The sequence below is a fragment of the Oncorhynchus keta genome, chromosome 7, assembly GCF_023373465.1.
Source record: "Oncorhynchus keta strain PuntledgeMale-10-30-2019 chromosome 7, Oket_V2, whole genome shotgun sequence".
Lineage (NCBI taxonomy): Eukaryota > Metazoa > Chordata > Actinopteri > Salmoniformes > Salmonidae > Oncorhynchus > Oncorhynchus keta.
The window spans coordinates 24723739-24743441 of NC_068427.1; the positions used below are offsets into that span (position 1 = coordinate 24723739).

The 19703-nt window shown below is 43.7% G+C and overlaps 1 protein-coding gene across 2 annotated transcripts in view; it reads right to left on the bottom strand.

Annotated features, from left to right (window-relative positions):
* LOC118385825 (cholecystokinin receptor) overlaps positions 1-19703 on the bottom strand; it is a 72346-nt gene that overhangs the window by 16110 nt on the left and 36533 nt on the right. The window contains exons 3-5 of one of the 2 annotated variants that reach the window (XR_008139782.1): positions 13639-13903; positions 8966-9093; positions 4177-5959 (exon numbers count right to left, since the gene is read on the bottom strand). Coding sequence is in view for 1 of the 2 variants with exons in the window: in XM_052522344.1 (XP_052378304.1) it covers positions 5403-5959; positions 8966-9093; positions 13639-13903 (950 nt within the window). In the remaining variant the exon portion in view is untranslated. Of the gene's footprint in view, positions 5960-8965; positions 9094-13638; positions 13904-19703 lie in introns of both variants that reach the window. The other variant, XM_052522344.1, reaches the window with a different exon arrangement.

A 19703-nucleotide genomic window follows, 5' to 3' on the forward strand; every position in this document is an offset into this window, starting at 1 on the left:
CGAACATCTCATTACAAAATCATGGGCATTAATATGGAGTTGGTCCCCTCTTTGCTGCTATAACAGCCTCCACTCTTCTGGAACGGCTTTCCACTAGATGTTGGAACATTGCTGCAGGGACTTGCTTCCATTCAGCCATGAGAGCATTAGTGAGGTCGGGCGTTGATGTTGGGCGATTAGGCCTGTCTTGCAGTCGGCATTCCAATTCATCCCAAAGGTGTTTGATGGGGTTGAGGTCAGGGCTCTGTTTAGGCCAGTCAAGTTTTTTCACACTGATCTCGACAAACCATTTCTGTATGGACCTCGCTTTGTGCACGGTGGTATTGTCATGCTGAAACAGGAAAGGGCCTTTCCCAAACTGTTGCCACAAAGTAGGAAGCATGGAATCGTCTAGAATGTAAGGTTATGCTGTAGCGTTAAGATTTCCCTTCACTGGAACAAAGGGGCGTAGCCCGAACCATGAAAAACTGCCCCAGACCATTATTCCTCCTCCATCAAACTTTACAGTTGGCACTATGCATTGGGGCAGGTAGCATTCTCCAGGCATCCGCCAAACCCAGGTTTGTCCATTGGACTGCCAGATGGTAAAGCATGATTCATCACTCCAGGAACGCATTTCCACGGCTCCAGAGTCCAATGGCGGCCAGCTTTACACCACTCCAGCTGACGCTTGGCGTTGCGCATTTTGATCTTATGCTTGTGTGTGGCCATGGAAACCCATTTCATTAAGCTCCTGACGAAAAGTTATTGTGCTGAAATTGCATCCAGAGGCAGTTTGGAATTCGGTAGTGAGTGTTGCAACCGAGGACAGACAATTTTTACGTGCTACACGCTTCAACATATGGCGGTCCTGATCTGTGAGCTTGTGTGGCCTACCACTTCGTGGCTGAGCCGTTGTTGCTCCTAGATGTTTCCACTTCACAATAATAGCACTTGCAGTTGACCTGTGCAACTCTAGCCCGAAAGAAATTTGACGAACTGACTTGTTGGAAAGGTGGCATCCAATGATTGTGCCACATTAAAAGTCGCTGAAATCTTCAGTACGGACCATTTTACTGCCAATGTTTGTCTATTGAGATTGTATAGCTGTGTGCTCAATTCTACACACCTGTCAGCAACGGTGTGGCTGAAATAGCACTAGTTTGAAGGGGTGTCCACATACTTTTGTTTATGTACTGCAGTGTATTTTGTTTTGCTATCTTTGTGACGGGGGATAATATAGAAAAAAAGAAAGAAAGGAGACAGTGTGAGTGTGTGTAACAAAGTCATAACACTGAACATTCTCTCTGCCACCATTGGAAAATCAGCATCTCTTATCTGACGTTGAGGAGGGCTTTCCGATCCCAATGCATTAAGCATTCTGTAGGCATACGCCACCAGCAGAGGCATTAATATCTCATGTCTCTTGTGTGTGTGGGTGGGTGTGTGTGAGTGTGTGAGAGAGAGAGATCCCACTCATTTACCTCTGTTTCAATCTGTTCCACAGAATGACGCTACCACTGGGATAGAGAGTAAGTAAGTCTGTGTTATTTGTCTTTGTTCTCATAAAACCATAATGGAAGGAGCTAGAGAGGTCATTGTTGTAGTGCATTGCTTTATCTTCCTACAAGATGTAATGCAAAGATGCACTCACAAAATGAAATCCAAATCAAGATCACAGTGTATAAATCAGAGCCACATCCCGCCAAGTTACTTTACACCTTTGCCTGAATCTGGTGAATGTTCCTCTCTCTCCCTCGCACACTCTCTCATGCTCCCCGGGCTCTGCTCTGACATCTGGGGGATATTTGCTTAAAGTACATTCTCTCTCCAGGCTGTATGTCTGCCTGAAAACCCTCTCTGCTCACTACTCTGCTCTCTGCTCTCTCATTCTGTCCCTGCATACACACTCCAGGCTGAAGCCTTCCCCACGACTCTGACATCTATGCCACAGTTAGCAGATGAAAGGGGAACAGAGAGAAACGGATGAGGCAGAGAAGGTCAGTGGGCAGATCTGAGTGCCTCCGGTGCGCTGAGGATGAGTAGTTATTAGTCAACAGTGTCCATGTGAGATAAGCTTGGGGAAGGCTTTGAGTGTGACTCCTCTCCCCCTCTCTCCCTGGAGGGGACGATTTTTAACACAACACACTCTGGTTTTTTTGCTGGAGGAGGAGCGTGAGCAGCAAATGGTTGTTATTCAGCAGCGATAATGTTGAGCCAAGGAGAGGAGATACTGAATAATTGTTTTTCAAAGAAAACCTGTCCTATACCCTACCGTCAGCCTCAGAGATGAAGGATGAAGGCCCCATGCCATCTAATCACCGTCTCTTGACCCAGTCCCCTAGATTAAGGCAAAGTTCTGTTTCTACATGGTCTACTCACAACACAATATCAACAATGGAGATTAAAACAAATCATGAGAGATTTTAGATTCCATACATGCATTTGGGGCAGCCACACAGAACAGGCTCTTGTCTGTACTGCTCAAATACATTATGGACCTACGCTCGTCAAATATTACCTCACAAAAGCACACCATACATATTTCTTTGTGAAATTGACAGCATTCCACTCTCACGGGCTGAGGACACAACACAATTAGTACAAGCAGAGTGGATGAGGCAGAGACTAAGGGGTGTGTCTGAAATGGAACCCTATCACCTAAATAGTGCACTACTTTTGGCCATAGTGCATTATTGTAGGGAATAAGATGCTACTTCAGACGCAACCACATGCATGAACGAAAGCGCCAACCTGACCAAGAGAAACGCCCAAGAGACCATCTAATATGAAGAATAATGTGTCGCATTCTGTAGCCAGAATAAAGACATAATAAGGGTATGTTTCGTAACTCAGAGAGAGCAGTCATGTTCAGTCAAAAACATCTGATTTGAATTTGAAAAAGGGACACGCAGATTTGAAAACGTCAGCCTCCAAATAGTATAATCTACAACATGATGTCATTTTTACACAGCTGCATAAGCAGGTGATTTGGGCTAAATCGACACTGTAACAAATTGTCGTAGGCAGAGAAATAATCTCATTAACATACTGTATTGAGGCGTGTCCCATTGGTGAGAATGCTATATCTCACAGAATACAGGACCCTATCATATTTTTTGTCTAAAAACTTGCCTAAAAACGAGATAAACAAGAACATATACACTGAGTGTACAAAGCATTAAGAACACCTGCTCTTTCCATGACATAGACTGACCAGGTGAATCCAGGTGAAAGCTATGATCCCTTATTGATATCACTTGTTACATCTACTTCAATCAGTGTAGATGAAGGCGAGCCAATTGAGACATGGATTGTGTAGGTGTTCCATTCAGAGGGTGAATGGGTACGACAAAAGATTTAAGTGCCTTTGAACGGAGTATGGTAGTAAGTGTCAGGTGCACCGGTTTGTGTGTGTCAAGAACGGCAATGTGGCTCGTTTTTTCACTCTCAACAGTTTCCCATGTGTATCAAGAATGGTCCACCACCCAAAGGACATCCAGCCAACTTGGCACAACTGTGGGAAGCATTGGAGTCAACATTGGCCTGCATCCCTGTGGAACGCTTTTGACACCTTGTAGAGTCCATGCCCCAACTAATTGAGTCTGTTCCTAGGGCAAAAGGGGGTGCAACTCCATATTAATGTTTTGTACACTCAATGTATATGTTTTATTGTCACATATACACTGTAGATTCTAGAAATACAGCATGTTTCTGTAGTCAGGTGTTCCAGTAATATGCTGTAAATTGGTATTTTAGTAAAGGTCCTGTAAATCTACAGGCTCCTGTGCTGCCAGTATTTTACTGTATGAATTACAGGACATTTTTGACAGTTTAGATGATGCTGAAGCCAATCAGTAATGTCTGTAGAATCGTTCCCCTGCTCAGCTGAGTAACTTTACCCACCCTGTTAGCAGCAACACAAACACACACACCAACAGTGCAGTGGATACATGGACAACATGGCGCTTTAGATGGCAACAGAGCACATACACTGTACACAACAGGTCAATGATATGCAACACAAGTTGTTGTGTCGTCAGTTTTCTGCAGAGACCGAGCTGTTTTTTAAAAAGCAAGGATGCACTTCTAAAAGAGACAAAGGCAGGCAGTCTACCATTATTACAAATGAGCTGGATCCAGACTAACAGCCTAAATATACAGTAACAGTACCTCCCTAATACCCACATTACTTACTTTCATTATCACTGCTGTCTTCGGTAAGGTTGGGTTGGTATTGTCGCAGTTGAGTCTGGCCTCCAATCCACATCCAATCCAGTCTGGCTAAGACCCTGATGTAGCAACACCGTATTTACAATGTCCGTCATGAAATACATAGTCCACAGCTCAGCAAACAGATGATACTCGAAGAAAGATCAGCATTTACAGACACGCACTTCTAGTCCACAACAGAGCTTCTCATCATCAGGACGTTGACAACACTAATAATAAGAACATCATCGGCATTGTAAAAACACAAAGCAACGTGAAAATAAGTAGAAACTTTGCAAATGGTATAACTAATACCTGTTCCTCAAGCTACTGCACTGCAACCCCATAGCGTATCATTCAGGAATACACCCCCTACCAACACATAACCCTTTAGTTCCACCCTGATGTTAGTTCCCATCCTATATCAGGGGTTCAACAGTAAAAATGAATGCAAGCTGTTTTAATGAGTCCCAGATGATAACGAAATAACTACATAGGCTACATATCATTACATGAAACATTGTTTTCCATCATTTGGGACACATGCTAATAAAAAACAATGCTATTATATTTTCATTATTTTCTTTTGTTTTTCAACTATTGAACAGTGTATAACTGTCCTTTTCCTTTGGGTTTGTTGGGTATTCATTCTCCATAGGCCTTTTTTTAAAGGACTACAGGTTTGATCTACCCATTGACAGACAGTAGGTTAGTTTAACTAGATAATACATCTCTGAGCCAATTGGTCTTGACATTAGCATTACAGTCACGGTCTTGTGTTGACTTCCCTATAGACTGTGGGAGCATCTCCCCTAGCCTTGGGCGGTATACTGGGGGAATTTTGAAATTCCAACGGTATGATTTTGAATACCGTAAATATATAAATGCTACGCCACTGCTTATAACTATATGTTAAATAAGTCAATCCCCTCCTGGATCCTGCCCAAATTTGTTTCGTGAGTAAAAAAATAAGAATTGTTTAAATATTTTGTTGGTGTTGTTTTTTGCTTTTGAAAATAAATAGCCCCCCTTGTGTACAATGCCGGTAATAACTTGTACCCCGGTATGGTACAGGAATGGTAGGAAGGTTTGAAAATCTGGATACCGCCCAAACCTAATCTCCCCCATACTTAATGACCACAGGTTAATGGTGTCCCCTATAGAAATGACTAAACCGATCACATATCTCTCTGGTCTCCCCTGTCCCCCAGTCAGTCAGTGGTCCCTCCCTCAGCACGCCCCATAGTGCTGACTGTGGTGTAACTAAACTTGGACATGGACACCCCCAAAGCCATTGCGTCCTCCTCTCCATCCCGCAGCCCTTGGCGTCGGCAGGGAGGGCGACAGCAGCAGGCAAAGGTGGCAAGCAGAGACTTGCGGAAGCGAGTGTTCATGAAGCAGTAGATGATGGGGTTAACGCAGGCCGAGGTGTAGGACAGTAGGTGGATGAAGGAGATGGGGGCACCAGAGAGGGCACGGCGGGCCGAGGCTGGGTGGAAAGCCTTCCAGGTGTTGGCGCAGTATAGTGGCATCCAGCACAGGAAGAACAGAGCCACGATCACCACCAGCATCCGGATCACACGCTTCTTGGCTAGGAGCTTGGCCTCTGAGGAGTTGCTGCGGGCATGCTCCACTTTGGATGTGCTCGCAGTAGATGATGTCAGAGTGGACATCTCCATGGAGTGTGGACGCTTGGAGACCTGGACGTAGCAACCATCGCCGTTGTCGCTGCCGCAAGACATGGTGCCGGTCAGGCCATTCTTTAGACCTGTGAAGGGGCGAGCAAAGAAGAGGTTAAGTAGAGGTCCAAAACTGTGGTGAGGGGTCAGATAAATTACGTTCCGTAACTAAACACAAAAGTCTATGATCCATTTAACACCCCATACATCTGAATTGAGGCAAAACGAGCCACACACACACACACACACACACACACACACACACACACACACACACACACACACACACACACACACACACACACACACACACACACACACACACACACACACACACACACACACACACACACACACATCCCCTGCTAATCTATACTTTCCACCTGTACCAGGTTTATTCTCTTCCGTGTCTGATAATTGGCACAATTAAAGATCCCAGTTGAAATTGTTTCTGTGAACCATACCTCTTAAAAACAGTCGCTCACCTTAATTGACACGGCGGTGAATCACCAGAAAACCTGCGTCATCTTACATCTGAGGGCTAATGTGCCTTCGTATTCTCCCTTTCTCTATATCACAACTCCCCTTGTCCCTCACTCTCTCATATTGGACTGACAGATGGTGAAGGCGACGCATACCGCCATCAGCCAGTTTCATCCTCTAATGAAGCATCAGCAGCAAATACACTCTACACATTTGATCCTCCCAGCTATTTGACTTAGGGGCCGATTACGACCTGAGTTAAACATGTTTAAATGGAACATAATTTCCTTTTTATGCACCTTTCCCTCTACGCGTATTCTGACCTCGAACAGGTACGAGAATAGCATACTATTCACCCACTAGATCAAAGAAGTTAAGGTGTGGCAGAGGTGCGTCTATAGATACGCCATATTTTGACCTTGACTTAATTCCTTAATAATTCCACCACCTTTGCCCACAGTGAAAAGATGAATAAGGTCAAGCAACCTGTCGGTTCCAAGTGGAACAACATCTACTTTTTTTTTACGATAAAAATAACACCGTTCTCCATGCACTGTAATTTACAAATTGATAGTAGCTATTGATAAGAGCTAGGTAAATGAGTAAGCCATTTGGATAAGGGGATTGTAAATATACATTGCAATTGTTTTAATCTATTTTATCTTGTGATCGCTGGAGACAAATGTGAAACCAGCTACATGGCAGCAGACTGAAGCATATCAACATATCACCTTTTCCACAGTGAAGTTTATGAAATGCTGGCCTTATAACTTGCAGATATGAAATGTGGAAACCCAAACTATAGGGTTCTGTAGCCATGTGCAAATGCCAGTATAATGCCAACCTACTGAGTTGATTTATGATTTCTAGAATATTTTAATTATATTGTATAATTATATTCCCAGACCTTTCACTGTATTTTTTACATTTAGTATTATGTTAAATATTAGCCACTATCGGTAGCCACCATCAGTTATACCAACATACATTAATAACTGTCACTTTAGTGCTAGTTTCCTTACATTTTGCATCATCCCATTACATTGTTAGTTTACCTTTCTTTCCTCACATTTGTGTGGTTGTTCCTGAGGATTTCTAACAACGGATTACAAGTTGTGCAATCATTTGGAACGTGTAACCTTTTTGAATCATTTTGGAACGTAGACCACACGTAGCAGTTTAAACCCTGGAGCCTGGTATATGGTTCCCTATGACTGAACACTTGTCATCACAGTTCTATGGTTAGTGAGGATTATTAAGGTAGATATATAGGAATACTGGTCAACCCCTATTGTACACTTTAATCACTTTACAATATTTAATGGAAAGAAACAATATGAATATAGCTACGTTCAGGATATATATTATGTTCATCAACATATTGTGTGTAAAGGCTCTCTAAACCATTTTTGGTTAAATACTTTCCTAACCCTAAATAATATACAAGATCAGAGTATCTACCAATTGGTACTGAAAAGAAGACAAATGTGCATGTTTAGATGGTTTCTTTCATTGATGTCACGGTTTTCATGTGGTGAAGGAGAGTCGGACCAAACTGCAGCCTGTATATTGCGATCCATGTTTAATCACACAACGTAACACGAATCCAAAACACAAACGTAGTGAAAACCGAAACAGCCTTAACTGGTGCAAACTAACACAGACTAAGGACATCAAGACACTCAGGACAATCACCCACGACAAACTCAAAGAATATGGCTGCCTAAATATGGTTCCCAATCAGAGACAACGATAAGCACCTGCCTCTGATTGAGAACCACTCCAGACAGCCATAGACTTTGCTAGATAACCCCACTAGCTACAATCCCAAATATATACACACCAAAACCCCAAGACAAAACACACCACAATACAAAAACTCCATGCCACACCCTGGCCTGACCCAATACATGAAGAAAAACACAAAATACTTAGACCAGGGCGTGACAATTGATCCCTCTTCTGAACCCGTTTTCTCAATATATATTCTAGTTTGTCTTTCTAGAAAATTCTAACGTGAGAATTCAAGTTAATTGAACACCATATTTAAAGGAATGGCTTTAGATACAGTATAAATGTACTGAAAACCCTATTGAATGAAAACTCATTGAGAAAATCAGTTAGACAGAAAGTGGGAGAGTTTTCAGCAGTTGAATTCAATTCATTCAGTGTGTGCCATGGAGCCCCACCTGCAAAGCCTGTTATGCACCTGCATATAGTAAGTCTGAGTACAACTTCTAAGAAGTGCTTAAATCAAAACGCGTAAAAAAGGATTTGATTTTGTAAATCTGAATTGAGCCCTTTCATACTGACCAAAGAGAGAGAGAGAGAGAGAGAGAGAGAGAGAGAGAGAGAGAGAGAGAGAGAGAGAGAGAGAGAGAGAGAGAGAGAGAGAGAGAGAGAGAGAGAACTCAAATCCAAGATAATGTGGATCATTATTAAAACATCTGGGAAGCACTAATGGGCAGAAACTAGAAGATACACAATATGTTCAGTACTAAAATTCTAACATTTGTTGTTCATGCCAATTCCTAATGTCTTCTCACGTACCCAGCTGCTGAAAGAAGTGAACACATGTGTGAATAATGAAATAGCAGTAATGAAGGACTCACTGGGGGATGATGTCTTTTGACCCAGCTCAAACTGGATTCCCCGGTACAGCTCTCTGGAGATAAGTCCATAGGCTACGATCATCACCACACCCGGAACAACAAAGAGCGTAAGCAGCAACATCATATTCCTGGAACACACACAGCAACTGGGATTAACAAGTCAGTTGTACCTTACCCCTCTAATGATTAAGGTTTGGATTTTTGGAGGATAAGCTGATCCTAGATCTGTGCCTGAGGACAGCTTCCACAAGGAGTATTGATATTTTATTTTTTATTTAACCTTTATTTAACTAGGCAAGTCAGTAAAGAACAAATTATTATTTACAATGACGGCCTACCCGGCCAAACCCTAACCTGGACAATGCTGGGCCAATTGTGCACTGCCTCATGGGACACCCAATCACAGACAGGTTGTGATACAGCTTGGAATCTAACCAGGGTCTGTAGTGATGCCTCTCGCAGTAAGATGCAATGCCTTAGACCACTGTGCCACTCGGGAGCCCATGATAGATGCATAAAAGAAGAGGGCTTGATCACGGGAGACTTCCAGAAAGAGGTTAGGTAGAGGAAGTTCTTGAATATCTATGCTGGGATACAACCGGTGGAGACATGACATAATGGTTACTACCAATGTTTCCTCTAAGCTGTGCGAGTGTGCGGGCTTGCAGCTCCCCTTGGACTGCCATGCAGAAGAAACATCAGCCCGTGCTGAAAAGCACGAGATTGAACTCCTCATCTTTCTAGTTTTCCCCTTTAGTTAAGACTATCAATGTTTCCCTCTACTGTGGGAATTGCCAATATTAGCCACTTTCAATGCAACATACCAAAACAAAACAAACTTTGCAAGACTTAGATTTGCATACTATCTATGCAAGAGATTTTATTGTAGGGAGAATGCACCAGAGTAGTATTCTATTGCATTGACAGGCACAACTCAGCCCGTACTCTACAGACCGGTGCAGTATAACCAATCAAAGCTGCAGTACCCCTATATGCAAATAGACCATTGCTATATATGGTCTGTATATGGTCTGTGCCATTCACTTTGAACTGGACTGTGTTTACACCATGAGTGGTCGTGAGTAGATGCACTTGTTGTGAGATCAAAGCGAGAGCTGCATGTAGCCATGTGTGCACATTTGTGCACCACTGTTATTGGTAACTTAAAGCAGGTACAGCCTCAGTGTTCACAATAAACGCATGCCAGAAGTTGCACAGAATGTTCACAATGTTCGAGTTTATGCTCAGTAGATCTGAAATTTGCTCAGTGCTGAAAAAAATTACAAGGAATATTGGTTACTACTCTAACACTATAGAAGACACCACGATGTTGTTTCTTATACTATCCATTCCAACCAGTTGTCATCATGAAGGACAAAATATCTGGAAAGAGGAACTCTAAATACATTTGTAAGCTTAACGTCTTGATTGTGAATATTCTATATATTATACTCTCTTCTCCAGAGGACACGTGGGACTTAGAATAAAATAACTCACAGGTTACAACAGATAAAGTATTTTGTCTTGATTTAGTTCTCCTTCACAAGAACAGCCAAGAATCACATCGACATAATAGCTCCTTCTCCTTGACTCTGACACAAGCAGGTGGCTTCTGGGAATAATTAAGTGCTTCACACTAAAAGCGTTAAACGGGTACAATCAATACTAGTGACTAAATACAATTTCAGAATACAAGTAATAGTGTCAAAACCAAGGCTACCTCTTCCTAGAAACATTGATCTGGTGAATTGAGAATGGGAATTGTTAGAATTTAACTACCGCTCTGGGGAAAGTCACATGAATGATAGCCTTAATAGCTCATTGAAAAAATGTTGGGTTTTCCTTTGAAGAGTTACCACGGCCATTATAATTATATTCCTCAATCATAAGAGAGCCGGTAGCAGTTTAGAATAATTTGATTTGCATGCATTTTCCGTTGCAATAATTGTTCTTATTTTTGGTTCGTAGTGTTCTAGACTTTGTAACTCACAATTAAACCCTGAGTGGAAGAAACGGTAAAGAGAACGTTTTGTGCATTTGATTCATCTCAATAGTGGTTTCAAATGGATGTCTGACAACCGAGAGTTTGGAGAGGAACCCCAGAGAGCCCTGTGAATGACAGCACTGGATGTTAACACACAGTGGAAGACAGAACACACTTAACAAGTTAACATTTACATGTATGGTTGATTTAGGTCAGAGTTCCTCAGAGAGCGGGGATGAGGGATGAAGGATGAGGAGATGAGGAATGAAGGGTTGAGAGAGACAGACAGACAGACAAACAGATGGAGGAGGGATGAGGAGGCAATAGAAAGAGGGCTATGAAGAAGAGGGAGAAGAAGAATTAGAGGGTTAGAGAGATCGTAAGATGTGAAAGAGAGTAAGGGGTTGAGAGGTTAGCGAGGCCGAGAGCGGAGTTAGTACTGGTGGAGATACTGGAGGGCGATGCATAAACCGCGAGACACTAGGCTACCCCTGAGCCTGCTTTGGAGGGAAAGACCCAAACAAAACAAAACTGTTGAGGTGTGTTTCTCTCTTAAGGCTCTCTTAATGACTATAACAATGGCAGTCGGTGCCATTTAAGATGAGGGAGGATGTTCATTTTTTTTAATGAGCATGGCCTTATTTCTATTACAGCATATTGGATGACTGTTATTCATATTCCATTCACCTAGTTCAATGTAACATCATTGATACTCAACTTTCCCATATACCCATCATGAGGTTACAAGAACCTAGCCTAGGAATGAAAGTTTACAGCATAGGCGCACACAGGTCGAGAGAAAGATTTGAGGTGACAGACATTGACAGATGGACAGACAGTGGCACATTCTATACTGCCTTGCACACTCTTGCCTGCATCTAGCTGACCTAGGCTGTAATCATTAGTCCAACAGTTGCAAATGAGAATTTCTATTGAAAAAATTCAGGTATGTTTATCCTCGTTTCGTTACGTTTGCTTCCATTTAAGAAACGTTTTTCAACAGAATCTACGGAATGAATACACCCCTGATCAAACGCAAATAGTTCACTTTCATAGCCACAGAAACAGCCTGTTGTATTCCTTCTCGCATCTACGTGGTCTCCTCCTCTCACCTTTCCCTTTGCCTGTGGACTTCAATGCACAACACATCAGCTGTCTGTGACCAGGCAAAAAAAAACTTTCCAAAATCAAAACTTCACATCATAACCGCTACAGACAGTCTACATTGTTGTCACCACATTGGCTAAAATAACATAGCTAATAGAACTAATGCATTAGTAAACCCGCTACAATCATGCAGTACAGTGTACAGACAGTAAGTAGTTTAGCAGTTACACGCGGGCAATAATTTAGTCAAACCAAAAGCTTACCTGGAAGAGTTCCAGTGTTGAATAGTCATAGCCAGCTTGCTAACATAGCATCCATCTGAATGAGCTGGGTGTTTGAGTTGGCAAAACTGGCTAGCTGCATTTGCTAGCTAAGTAAGTGAAAGTGGAAAAAAGGACAAAAAAGGTGACTAACCCCATTCCGTACAAAGGCTGCAATGACAACTAATGGGACTGTAGCGACTGTGTTAACATCAAAATCTGGGGTGTGAACTATGTTTCTATTCAAGCATTGATTGACATGGCAATGGCTCAATAGTATTGGAGAAAAGTTTTAAAAACTGACCCCTCCAACGCTGTACATTAAATTGTGACGTGTCATGGCGTAACGTACAGCACGCATAAAGCAACTAATTCTGTGTCTTACAGCCTCACTCCACCAGGTGCAGTGCTTCTCTCACTGTTTAAACATAAGAAAGGGACAGGGTAAGGAGGATACCTAGTAATTTTTTGCGTCATCACTGCAAGCCATCATGACTCTCAAAAAGCAGCGACAGCTGCTATTTACTTCTGAAGATAACTTTAGCACCGCCCTAAAAAACAGACTCATATTCGACACAAATCTTGAAATAGGTATGTAATGACACATTATATAAACTCTTTATAGTGTTTTATTTAAATTTTAGAGGTGATAGTGTGATAAGTTGGACAGATTGGGTGAAAAAACCTGTTTCCCCACACAAAATATCTCTCCCTTTCACTATCACGCAATAGAGTTGGTCCTCCCCTTCCTCCACTGAGGAGCCTCCACTGGACTATAGTTGTTCTTTTCTGTAGACTGGAAAGCCTCTGGTGTCTTTTTCTCACAGGACTCCACTCCACCAATAATGGGTTATGGCAGTAGGCTACCAATATAAAATAATAATGAGAGAGCAGCAGTACGTGTACTGTACACAGGCTGTGTCTAATACCTCCCCCAGAGGAGCCCTACAGTCATCCACAATGCACCTGGTGACCTGGGATGCACTTCTACTACAATGACAACTTAATGGCTTCTCTGGTGGGAAATGGTCAGCTGGAGAACAAGTTTAAATTATTTTGCTGTTGAGAGCATTTTAGTGATCGTTTTATATTCTACTGTGTATACAAACACAATATTTCTGTATCATCAATTCATAAGTGTAGGAAGATGTTCATTTCTTTGTAAATACAGTTCCACGCAAACCCCATAAAATGAAGTATTAGGAAAACAGTAGTAAGCAAAAAGTAAGATGAGTATGAGTATGTACCCATCCACACACACCCACACTCCCCACCCAAACACACACACACACACACACATACACACATACACACACACTCACCAGGTCTGCTCCACCTCCCTGTGGGGCCAGATATGGCGACACATGCGTGCGATGGTGATGTTGTCCTTCAGGGGGACATCGACCAGGTGGCTGAACACAGGGTAGGGACTCATGATCATGAAGGACAGCAGCCAGGTGGCAGTAATCACCCGGTAGGCATGGGAACGGGTCTGCCACGCCCGTGACTTTAGCGGGTTGCAGATGGCGCTGTAGCGCTCAATTGCTATGGCAACCAGGCTGAAGGTGGAGATACTCACGGAAACACCTGTTGGAAAATAAAGAAAAATAAACTAGATAACAAACTAAATTTAAGAGTTTAGATTATATACAGTTGAAGTCGGATGTTTACATACACCGTTGCCAAATACTTTTAAACTCAGTTTTTCACAATTCCTGACATTTAATCCTAGTAAAAATGTGAAACGTCAGAATAATAGTAGAGAGGGATATATTTCAGCTTTTATTTCTTTCATCACATTCCCAGTGGGTCAGAAGTTCACATACACTCAATTAGTATTTGGTAGAATTGCCTTTAAATTGATTAACTTGGGTCAAACGTATCGGGAAGACTTCCACAAGCTTCCCACAATAAATTGGGTGAATTTCGGGCCCATTCCTCCTGACAGAGCTGGTGTAAATGAGTCAGGTTTGTATGCCTCCTTGCTCGCACAAACATTTTCAGTTCTGCCCACAAATTATCTATAGGATTGAGGTCAGGGATTTGTGATGACCGCTCCAATACCTTGACTTTGTTGTCCTTAAGCCATTTTACCACGACTGTGGAAGTATGCTTGGGGTAATTGTCCAATTGGAAGACCCATGTGCAACCAAGCTTTAACTTCCTGACTGATGTCTTGAGATGTTGCTTAACAATATCCACATCATTTTACTTCCCTCATGATGCTATCTATTTTGTGAAGTGCACCAGTGTTTCCTACAGCAAAGTAACCCCACAACATGATGCTGCCACCCCGTGCTTCACGGTTGGGATGGTGTTCTTCAGCTTGCAAGCCTCCCCCTTTTTCCTCCAAACATAGCGATGATCATTATGGTCAAACAGTTCTATTTTTGTTTCATCAGACCAGAGGACATTTCTCCAAAAGTATGATCTTTGTCCCCATTTGCAGTTGCAAACCGTACTCTGGCTTTTTTTATGGCGGTTTTGGAGCAGTGGCTTCTTCCTTGCTGAACGGCCTTTCAGGTTCTGTCGATATAGGACTCGTTTTACTTTGGATATAGATAGTTTGTACTTGTTTCCTCCAGCATCTTCACAAGGTCCTTTACTGTTGTTCTGGGATTGATTTGCTGTCACACCCTGACCTTCGATATCTCTGTTTTCTATATATTTTGGTTAGGTCAGGGTGTGACTAGGGTGGGTACTCTAGGTTTTTGTATGTCTAGGTTCTTTTGTATGTCTATGGGTTTTGAATGTCTAGGGGTTATGTATGTCTATGTTAGCCTGATATGGTTTTCAATCAGAGAAAGCTGTTTATCGTTGTCTCTGATTAGGGATCATATTCCAGGCAGGCCTTTTTCCCACTTTCTGGTGTGGGATCTTGACTATGTGTAGTTGCCTGTCAGAATTCTATTGTATAGCTTCACGTTTAGTTTCTTATTTTGTAAGTTTGTTTGGTGTTCATTCTTTTAATAAAGAGAATGTACGCATACAACACTGCGCCTTGGTCTCATACGACGAACGTGACAGAAGATCCCACCAAAAATGGACCAAGCAGCGTGTTCAGGAGGAATGGACCTCGGAGGAGATTCTGGAGTGAAAAGGACACTGGACGCAGGCCGGGGAGTATCGCCGACCTAAGGAGGAGATAAGAGGCAGCAAAAGCGGAACGGCGACGATACGAGGAGCTCAACGGAGCAAGCATGAGAGGCAACCCCAAGACAATTTAGGGGTGAGAGCAGTCGGCGGAGCCGAGGAGCGAACCAGAGCAAGTCAGGGAGCATGCTCTGCATGCTATTATATCACAGGTCTTTCCTCTGCATGCTATTATATCACAGGTCTTTCCTCTGCATGCTATTATATCACAGGTCTTTCCCCTGCATGCTATTATATCACAGGTCTCTCTCTCTCTCTCTCTCTCTCTCTCTCTCTCTCTCGGTGCATGCTGGGTGTTTTTGGAGTTTGAGTGTTTGGTGTGGAAAGCTCTATCCTAACTAACTTTCTTGATTCTATTCTTTTCTTTACATGTTATTTTCTATGGTGGAGGGTTAATGCAATATTTGTTTTTAGCGGTATCCAAAGTTTCTTTTTTCAAAGTTAGGGTGGAAGAGGACAGAGTAACGTTCCGGGGTTGCAAGGTATAGTGTGCGCAATGGCTTCTCAGCCTAGTGCGCAAGAGACGCTGTCGATTCAGCATGGTTTCAGGTGTGTTCCTGAGAACGGAGTTAAGGTGGAGGAGGTTCTGCTCGCGGTCGGTGAACAGGTAGGAGCTGAGTTTATACATTCTGCTTCTAGAATGAACAAGGCTGTTGTTGTGTTCATGAAAAGAGCTAATTTGGTCGGTAGGCTAATTGCTAGCGGAATATTTGTAAGGGATGTGTTGGTGTCAATTTCACCTCTCTCTACCCCTTCAACAAGAGTTGTAGTGGCAAATTTGCCTCCGTTTATTACGGATGATCAAATTAGGAAAGAGCTGAGTCGTTTTGGTAAGTTTGCTAGCGGTTTCCGTGTACTGTCAGCAGGTTTTCAGGCAGATGCCGTTAAGCACGTTGTTTCATTCAGGAGGCAAGTGTTTATGTTTCTGAACAATAATGAGCAACAGCTAAATGTGCATTTTAAAGTGAGGCATGGGGAAGGGCTCTATGCAGGTTTTGCCAGCACAGATAGTCTACGGTGTTTTGAATGTGGGGATTTGGGGCACAAGAGCTTTGCGTGCCCACATAAAGGCCATAGACAAGGGGAGGGTACGAGCGCAAGGGGGGAAATCGAGGTGAAAATGCAGGGGTAAGGAGATGCAGACAGCAGAGGCTGGGCCTAGTCAGTCTAGAGATGGTGGTGTAGATGAGGCTGGGTCTAGTCAGGCTAGAGATGGTGGAGAAGCAGAGGCTGGGTCTAGTCAGGCTAGAGATGGTGGGGTAGCTGAGGCTGGGCCTAGACATGCTATGGAGGGTGGTATAGCTGAGGCTGGCCCTAGTCATGCTATGGAGGGTGTTGTAGCTGAGGCTGGCCCTAGTCATGCTATGGAGGGTGTTGTAGCTGAGGCTGGCCCTAGTCATGCTATGGAGGGTGTTGTAGCTGAGGCTGGCCCTAGTCATGCTATGGAGGGTGGTGCAGATGATACTGCGTCTAGTCAGGTTATTCTAGTGGATGAGGAGAGTATAGTGGGGAAGTGTAAGAGATTAGGGGGGAGGAGGAGGGTGTCAAGAGGAAAAAGAAAAAGGGTGTGGACAAAGGCACCATGGAAATGTTGCCTGTTGCTGTGGGTGAGGCCCTAACCAGAGAGAAAGGGCAGGTGGTCAGGGTGGGAGATAGAGAAGAGGAGGAAAGTGAGTCTGAGGAAGAGGATGAGGAGGTATTTTTTTCAGACTCCTCTTCAATTGGCCCGGAGCTGACAGCCAGTCAACCAGAGGGGTCTAAGTACACGTTGAGAGAACTGACAAGGTTCCTGAATGAGACTAAGGGGAAAAAAGTTAATCTTGAGGTTTTTTTTCCTGATCCTAGAAAGTTTGTAAGATCAGTACAACATGCTATGAGAAATGAGGGGCATGGTGTCCTCTCACCCAAGAAACGGTTTAGGTTGAGGAAGTGGGTCACAACAGTGCGTAAAGGTTTACCTTCAGACACTGTTTAAATGTTTAATTTCTTACTGACACTGGGGCTTTTTGAGCTTTGCTATTGGTCTATTTCTCTGCTGGCTTTTCTCCCACTTCTTATGGAGACTCTTCGGTAGGCTCGCTCAATATAAATGGCGCCAGAGATGCGGGAAAGAGGAGTGTGTTGAGTGAATATGTAAAACATAAACAAGTACAGGTGTTGTTTCTGCAGGAGACGCATAGTGATGTGGTGAATGAAGTTGATTGGGGGCTCTGGTGGAAAGGGGCAAGTGTGTTGAGCCATGGGACAAATCTTAGTGCAGGGGTGGCAGTCCTTTTTGCACCGGGTCTGGCTGTAAAAATTTGCTCCTCAAAGGAGGTGTGTAGGGGTAGGTTGCTTGTTGTTAAAGCAGAAATTAACAACATGTGTTTTGTCTTTATAAATGTGTATGCGCCTAACACAGGGAGAGAAAGAGGGGTTCTATTTGGGAGTCTTAGACAGGAACTTCACAAGTAGCGCCTGAGGAGACGCTGGTGATCGGAGGTGACTGGAACTGTACAATGGATTTTACAAAAGACAGAAATGGGGAAGAGCCTCATTCAGTGTCAGTGGGAGTGTTAAGGGACATCTTTAATCAGTTTGACCTAGTGGATGTTTGGAGAACTAAACATCCAAACACAAGACAGTATACGTGGGTGAAGGTTTTTGGGGCTAGGGTGAGTGCAGCTCGACTTGATCGTTTTTACATGTCCAGGAATCAGAGCAATAGGCTTCTGAGTGCTACCATTCTCCCAGTGGGGTTTTCGGATCACCACATAACCATGGCTCGGCTGTCTATTTCACCAGGGCCCCGGCAGGCATCTTATTGGAAGTTCAATGTAAAGCTCTTACAAGATGCCACTTTTTGCTCAGGTTTCCAGACTTTTGGGAAAGATGGGGGCAGCGAAGAGAGGAGTATGAGTCTCTGAGTCAGTGGTGGGATGTGGGGAAAGTGCAAATTCGGCTTTTCTGTCAACAGTACACAGCTCTCTCATCCTCAGAGGCTAGGAGAGTGTTGGGGGAACTAGAGCGGTGTATTAGTGAGATGGAGGTAGAGATGGTGGGGCAAGGCAATGTAGGCCTCCAGGCTAACTTAGCCGAATACGTAGGGACCTGGGCAGTTTTTTCCAGGTTAAAGCAAAGGGAGCACTTGTAAGAGCTAGGTTCTCCATGCTCAAGGAGATGGATGCTCCCAGCTCCTTCTTCTTTGGTTTGGAAAGACAGAGCAGTGAAGCCAAGGGTATGCATTGTCTACGGCTGTCTGATGGGCGGGTGACCTCTGTGGTGGGGAGATGCGGGAGCGGACTGTGGAGTTTTATACTGAATTGTATAGGGCAGAAATGTGTGATCCTATGTGTGCTCAGGTCTTGTTCGCAGGACTCCCTAAGCTCTCTCGGGCACAGAGGGATGAAATGGACATTCCTCTGTTGTCACATGAACTGGCAGAGGCAGTAACCCAGATGTCCCCCGGTCGTGCACCCGGGGTTGATGGACTTCCAGTGGAATTTTACAAAAATTCTGGGGAACAATTGGACAGGATTTATTTTGCGTGTTGCGAGAATGCGTAGGGGTAGGAGAGTTGCCGATGAGCTGCCGTCGGGCGGCTCTGACTCTCCTGCCCAAAAAAAGGGGACTTGTGTGAACTTAAGAACTGGAGGCCTGTGGCGTTACTCTGTGCGGACTACAAGATTTTTGCCAAGGTCCTCTCTAACAGACTGAAGTCCCATCTGGACTCTATAATACACAAGGACCAGACATATTGTGTACCGGGACGCTCAATCACGGACAACTTGTTCTTGATTAGGGACATGTTGGACTTGTCGAGAGGTTCTAATGTGAACTTTGGACTGGTCTCTTTAGATCAAGAGAAGGCTTTTGATAGAGTGGATCATGAGTATCTGTTTAATGCGATGTCTGTGTTTGGGTTTGGGAAGAGTTTTGTGACCTGTGTGAAGCTGTTGTATGCTGGGGCGTCATGTATGGTTAAGGTGGGAGGGGGCTCAGTAGGCCAGTCTGGGTGAGACGGGGCATTAGACAAGGATGCCCTCTATCTGGGCAGCTGTACACACTAGCCATTGAGCCTTTTTAGGACTGCTACGCAGGAGACTGCGGGGAGTGTGCTGGACAGGCATGGATGTGGTGACAGGAATTGCAGTCTCAGCATATGCAGATGATGTTTCTGTGATGGTCAGGGATGGGCAAGATATGCAGGAACTAGAGACCAGTCTGAAGGTGTATGAGGGAGCTTCATCAGCTA